Source organism: Camellia sinensis, chromosome 10 (genome assembly GCF_055761805.1).
Source record: "Camellia sinensis isolate YWXY chromosome 10, ASM5576180v1, whole genome shotgun sequence".
Taxonomy (NCBI): domain Eukaryota; kingdom Viridiplantae; phylum Streptophyta; class Magnoliopsida; order Ericales; family Theaceae; genus Camellia; species Camellia sinensis.
The window spans coordinates 25,172,065-25,179,397 of record NC_138970.1 but is presented as its reverse complement, the minus strand read 5'-3'; the positions used below and the strand labels follow the sequence as shown (position 1 = coordinate 25,179,397).

At 34.9% G+C, this 7,333-nt stretch overlaps 1 protein-coding gene across 2 annotated transcripts; it reads right to left on the bottom strand.

Moving 5' to 3' along the window:
• Positions 1 to 634: 634 nt before the first annotated feature.
• On the bottom strand, positions 635 to 6,257 carry LOC114276548 (uncharacterized). 2 transcript variants are annotated; one of them, XM_028218328.2, is made up of 5 exons: positions 5,797 to 6,257; positions 3,610 to 3,722; positions 3,126 to 3,503; positions 1,603 to 2,399; positions 635 to 1,127 (listed from the first exon to the last, which is right to left on the bottom strand). In XM_028218328.2, the coding sequence occupies exons 1-4, from the start codon at positions 6,014 to 6,016 to the stop codon at positions 1,641 to 1,643; spliced, it is 1,470 nt and encodes a 489-aa protein (XP_028074129.2). In that variant the 5' UTR covers positions 6,017 to 6,257; the 3' UTR covers positions 635 to 1,127; positions 1,603 to 1,640. The 2 variants fall into 2 exon arrangements, with proteins under 2 accessions (XP_028074129.2, XP_028074128.2); XM_028218327.2 differs by having other exon boundaries at positions 1,679 to 2,399.
• Positions 6,258 to 7,333: the final 1,076 nt, after the last annotated feature.

Genomic DNA, 7,333 nt, shown 5'->3' with positions numbered 1-7,333 from the left:
ACTGGAGCTTAGAAAACAGGTCTAATGATCCTTAAAAACAGCCTCGAGCTAACCAAATAAACCATCTCCTTCTATAGCAAATACCTATTTTTAACATGGGAAGTTGGTTAGCCTAAATTTGACAAACTTGATCAATTGACCTTCCTTTGACCGATTCAAATTCCCCACCGCACCAAAAGAAAGTTGCTCCAAAACCACCACCCACCAAAGACCATTGAACTGGGGGAGTTGAAACCAACTATTTTGCCCCTCATAATGGTCATAATCAAGATTGGCCACCCTACCAAATGATTGCTCATCTTACCCAACATATCCCACACAGCAAGGAAACTCAATCAACAATCCCCCAACCGCCACAACATACACATACGTATATTACACATGCACATATATAAATACAGATATACTTGACCCACCAACTTTTCCAATTTAGTCCACATTACCCAAGATCAAACCCTAGTTTCTGTTTTCACGGCTCTGCAAGCTGCCATTGGGAATGTACTGTGCTCAAATACAAGCTTGTGGGGAGAGGTTGAGTTTTGACATGCTTCTACTTTCAATGGTGCTATAACAAACAATAAGGGTGAACAAGCATGGCAGTACAAAAGGACAATACAGAGCAAAAAAAGTTAACTTTGAGGTTATGAAGTCATATCTGATTTGACTTGAAAATGATGAGAAACAAAATGGCAATGTTATACACTTGTTGGTTTTCCCTCCTTACATTTCTGCAGAAGTGAATTCATACATAAAACAATGGCCATGCATGTTACCAAGGGCCCGTCACCTATGTGACTTTGACCTGAAAATGCTGCCAACTGATTTTTCTTCTTTTTTTTTTTCTTTTTTTTTTTTGTGTTCTTTAAATAAAAAATTTACAAGCACAAAAACAACAGATATCTACTTAGTTGTGAGGCACGCCGCTTTTGCGTAGCTCCCACTCACAAAGCTCCTCCAGTTTCTCTGTTCATTTGAATGGAATGATACAAACAAGCCCTTTGTAGTACCAGAGAAGCAACTTTAACAGAAAAAACAGAATGCTTCTCTTTATCTGCGTTATAGATGTAACATGAGAACTAGAAATTGCAGAATTGCCCATAAAGCAGCGGGAAGAAGACCTGCAGATGCTGCAAAAACAAGTACATTGATGCATCAGACAAAAATTATAACTATTGTTTACAGATCTAATCACCAAATAATGACATGCCTATGAAAGAATTCTCATTATATATATAAAGAAAATAATTAGATATGCATAGAAGATTGTGCTAAATCACAGATCTATATATGATCAAATGATTATAGAACATTAAAAAAGGGGGGGCAAATTTCACTTTGCACCCCGGTACTTTACACCCAATCCCAATTTGTCCCTAACCTTTTAATTGTCCCCATCAACCCCTAGGCTTCAATTCAAGTTGCAATTGAGCCCAACACTGATTTGAAAACTGACTTAGGGACTAAGATAGGATTTTAGTAAAAGTACGGGGATGCTAAGGACTAATGTGGAGGGACTAAAGTAGGATTTTGGTATAAGTGCAGGGTAAGAATTGTAATTAGTACTATCACATGGCCATTTTCCATTAGTTTTCAAAAATTTACCTGTAAAAAAAGAACTTCATATCTATATCAGCTTTCATTTAATCAACAAAAGCATGATGATTAGATATACACTCACATGAAGATGGCAAGGGTGAAACTGGAGTTCTATCAGGAGGTTCAGCATCAAATTCACTCTTTGTTGGAGGCTGAACATCAGCAAATACTGCTTTTGGCATTGGACTTAATGCAGGAATATGATAAGAACTAGGTGCTGGTGGGTTTACTTGCTGCCTCGGTGAGGGTGAGATATATGTCGGAAGAATTGGTGGTTCAACAGGAGAAACCACATGATGCTGCTTCTTCACCTTCCTAGGAAACCTCCTTCCATGCCCAAACTGGCAACCCGGAGGCTTTGCCTTAGGACTCCTCTCAGACAAAACTGCAGGTGCAGGTGCAGAGGCAGATGGAGCACGAGCAGGCGAATGTTTCTCAGTAGCAGGCGCATGTATTTTAGTTGCGGGTGCAGGTGCAACAGTGGGACCGAGAGGAGCATCGTGGTGATGATGGTGATGATGGTGGTGATGATGGTGGTGGTGGGGGTGAGGCGAAGGAGCAGGAGTAGGACTAGAATCACCAAGGGGATGTGGCAGTACAGATGAAAGATGAACTTGCTTCACCCTACCAAATACAGTGTTATTCAGACCAAGGTTTTTTGCATGAGAATCTGCAATGGTACGAGCCAACTGCCTTAACCTTGCCAGTGAGGGATTCCCAACTACCAGTAGAACTAATGTCCGAACTGTAGTAGGCGGATCCACTGTTGAACCTTTTGAATTTATCAAGCTAATATACAAGTTCTGCATTCCACAAAAAATAAATATAAATAAATAAAAACAATATAATAATCAACATTTTAAGGTTTGTAGCAGCAAGTAGAATTGATTACGGAATGCAGAGCCACTTATTGGGTAAATTACACCATTAACCTTGTAGTAAAAGCAAAGCCACTATAGTCGCCATAGTTTCAATTTGAACAATTTGAACCCCACACAGTTTTGTTCCGATGTTGTCCCTCCGTCATGCACCATTGGCATTTTGAACGGAAAAATACCATGTGCAAAATCAGTGGACCCTACAGTTTCTTTTGAAATCTATTTTGGTCCCTCTAGTTTTGCACGTGGTCAAAATTCTAATGATAAGTGACAAAGGGAACAAATTGCAACAAAACTAAAAGTGTAGGTTCAAATTGAAAACCAAAGACAAACTTCGCTCAAACTAGAGGGACTAATTTACCCTAACAAATAAGAAAGACATTCCTTCACAGAAGGTTCAAACCTACACACACACCCTAAAAAATGAAAAAGATGCTTCTGAACACATTCACACATAAACACACTCATGATAATTATCAAAGATCTTCATATAAACCAGCAAACAAAACAGCACAACCATTCAGATCACAGGTGTGCGTGTGCCTGAGGGGAAGAATTGTATGAAAATGTAAACATTTGACCCAGATGACAATGGTTATTAAAACAACAGCAACAAAAACAACAACGATAATAAAGATATCGCTGCCATACCTCATATGGAGCAAGATGTAACCCCGACTTGAGCTGGCTTGTCAGTTCATCGAAATAATCTTGTATTACACTTATAGAGAAGTTCAGAGTGAAATTGAAAACGATCTGCACATTTTGCAGAAGAAATGCACTCTGTTGAGGAACGATAGTAATGCCTCCTGGGAACTTCAACACCTCAAAAGAGGACGGCCACGGGTCCCCAAATAATGGTGTGGTCAAGCGGAGAGGATATTGATTTGTAACCAGAGATTCAAAAGTGGCCCTGACCAAACTTTGAACAGTTGAAGAGACTCTTGAATTTTTCTCAGCAGGGACAACAGCAAAGACAACCTTTGTTTTGTTCGATCCATCCAAAGGTTTCAGATCTGTAATCTCCACCTGTTGTGAAGAAACATTACATAAATAGGGAGCAAAAAAGAATTGAATCGAGGGGAAAACACAACAAAGAAACAAAAAATTACGAAGAAAATGAGATGGCACATACTTTAATGGTGGGAGCTACTATTTCATCAAGAATGTCACCCGCAAGAAGCAAGATATTGTCTTTTAGCAATGAAACTGGCCTATTAAGCTTGAAACTTGCCACCATATCACGACCTGGAGAATCAAACTTGTTAATCAAAGAATCAAGCAACTAGATGTTGAAGCACAAGGCAAAAATTATGTTAGCAGCATCAGTAGTTTAATAGCAGCAGCCTATAAATTAATTGTCGCATGCATTGAAGTATCATATTTCCACGAAACCACTTATAAAGATTACAAATATCATCCTCTTCTCGTCTATCTGGTATTCTTACTTAAAGTATCCCATCTCGAAGAAACAATCACCCACAGTAATTATAGGGATACTAAACTCACTTCTCAAGACGAGATATCAAAATGCCATAAGAATAAGAGTCGGATTTGTCTCACTTCTAGTTATGCAATGCACACAAATATTATACAATACTTTTTTGAGCTCCTGAGAAAGCTATCTTATGCCCCCCAAACAAATTTAAAAAAGGATAATTTGCAATTTTGGAGAACCTACTAATGGAAGCATCAGTTACTTAATATGCCAAGTTTATTGTCAACCTACCAAATGGAATTACTTCACAAGCTACAAGGATAATGATAAAAGTAATGCATGTCTCAGTTTTAGCTATGCAATGCGCCCAAATATCATACAATATATTTTGGGCTAAAGGAGGATGCTGGGAAGGGTAGATAGAATACAGACTTAACCTTTCTCATAATACATACCAGTGTCACTTGAAAACACTAATACACAAGCAATTTACGTTTTGGAATGCATGTTCCAAAACGTGGTACACTTTCATTGCAAAATGGTGAATTTAGCGAACCAAAGTGATTCCGGAAATTTTTTGTAATTATTTTCTCAAAGGATTAAAGGCTTCCTTAGGATTTAAAAAAATTATAAAATCTAATATAATGAACCAAAATCTAGAGAGAATGAAGCTTTGGCGTGACAAAATGTAAGGGAAAAAAAATACCATAATGCTCCTAGAAATATGTTTTTACATGATTAATATGAAAAAATAGACTATTTTGTTAGATGTTTAATTGTTAAAAGAACTCTATAAGTACTTTAGATACTAATAGTGCAAACTTAAAGTCTACCCCTATTGCACCATATTTTAGAGCATGGGGTTTACTACATCTCTGTTCCCTTTCCACGTATAGGAACAATCCACGTTCTAAGCAACAATTTACTTACTGCTTTGAAATATTATGCTATTGAACCTTTCAGTGAAGACGTAAATCATCAAGCTAAAAAATATGCAAAACATTGAGTAAGTTGACAAAAATTATCAAATGCTAGAAAAAGAAACCTATGAATATGCTATTGCAAAGAAAGGTAGCAACAAGTACAACGACTCTTTGAACTAGAAAAGAGTCTATCGAGACATAACACAAATTTGGTGCACCTCCTGCTATCTTCATTATTTTCCAAATTCTAACTGCAGTGATATATAAGGAAATTCAATCAATATAGCACACTCAGCAGCTTTGATTTCTACTTTGAACCATCAACTTAAAGGAGTACTCAAATATATTAATAAATGGTTCTCAATAAACTATACACAACTTACTACTAACAAGACAATCAAATAAATTGACAATTCAAAAGGGAAATAAAAAGGAATAAAAATGAATTGAAAGAAGGCTTCCTTCCTAAATCAGAGGATCAAAATTTTAAAAAAAATAAATAATAAAAATCAGCCTGTATCAGGAGGGGGAAAAAAAATTAAAACTCTTAGATAAAGATTACAATATCAGAGAAGGAACAAATTTTGAAATTTTCTTGATTCTCCAGCACGCAATTTGCAAATTGCATGATCATTTTAGTGGATGATGATGATCAAGACATCAAATTCCATGCTCAAGACAACCGAAATTAGGAGAGTAACCCATTTCATTTCTAATTTTTTGAGCTAAATGCTTGATAATCTACCAAATTCACATAATTCGCTAATTCAAAAGAAAAAACACTGCCTTCAAACTCATTTTCCCCAATAAAAATACCCCATTTAAACGATATTGCCTCGTTCACATACAAATTCAACAACAGAACCACCCAAAACCAGCAAAAATATTCAAAACCCAGATACCATCTATGGCAGATCTGTGCAATTAGACAATGTTGATACCAAAAAAAATCAAAACCCACCTCCAACCTGAGAATCCAGATCTAGATCCCTGTGATCTCCGTACTGAAAAAAAGGGGGTAGCCAAAAAAGGGCAGAGAGCAACACAGCCACGCCAAGTACCAGAGCCAAGATACATCTAAACCGAACGAACCCAGGAACCCTACACCGATTATCGGCATTTTGGTCTGTGGTTTGGGAATCAACAGTGGAAGAGACAGACTGGTCTTCGACCTTTCCCATTGGGAATGTGGGTTGCTTTTGCTAGTCTCCATGGCAGCTCTGGATCGATGAATTTGGTGAGAGAAGAGCCATGGCTGTTGTGGGTTGTAGAGAGAGAAATTGGAGGAGAGAGAGTGTGTGAAAATTGTGAGAATATGATTTAGGGTTTGAAATGAAAGAGTGTGGTGGAGGAGTAGAGAGGAGCAGTAACTTCTGCAAATCACTGTTGAGCTAAGGAGTTTTTAGCTGTTGGCTTACTATCTCTTTTTTTAGAATAAAAAATTTAAAATATGTAGGAGTCTTTTTTTGTCAAACTCAAGTCATTGAAGCAATTTAAAATTTGAAAATTTTTAAAATTAAAAATAATAACAATACAAATTTACAGGTTGTTTGAAAAATGTTAAATTAATATATTTTTAAATTTTTTATGAAAGAATGTAAAATGCAAGTTGAAATGGTAAATAAATGATATGACTCAAATAAGATAATATGTTAAAATATTGAGATTTGAAAAAAGATAATTTATCTCATATTTTTTGTATAATTATATAGATCTCTCCCTTAGTCGTAACTTCTACAAATCACTGTTTGTTTTTAACTGTTGGCTTATTATCTCTTTTTTATAGTAATAAAAATTTTAAAATATGAAGAAGTCTTTTCTTGGGGGGTCAAATTCTAGTCATTTGAAGTAATTTGAAATTTGAAATCTTTTAAAATTTTAAAAAATAATAATAATAATTTAAAAAGTACATAAACTCATTTCTTTTGAGATTTTAAACTAATACAGCTAGTCTTATATTTTTTATATAATTATATTGATCTTATTTTTAGTAAGATTAAGGGGTTGTTTGGGGTGTCTTAAATAAGTGTACTTTTATTTTTTTGGACTAAAAAATTGAGGAAAAAAATATAGATGTTTGGGTTAATTTTTTGACTTTTTATGAAAAAATGTGCATTAAAAAATTGTATAAATTAGTGTGTAGGAGAAAATTATGATTGAGAGTTGTGTAGTTGTAATTTTTGATTTTTAGTGAATAGTAATAATTTTTTAATTTTTTGACGTTTTGACAACTTGCCAAACTTGTTCTAAATCAATTGAAACTAATGTAACGGTAGATAGGTAAATATTAAAATAAATAAAGACCAATATGTATTTTAACAAATAAGAGTTAATAATATTGTTTTTTATTCATGTGATTAATACATTATTGATGAAAAATGATCTAAATATTGATAAAAAATTTATCTAATTATTATGTAAATTAAAATCTTAAATAATGTCAATGCATTTATGTCACAAGATTGAAGCTAATTATATTTTTTCAAGTATAAGACCAT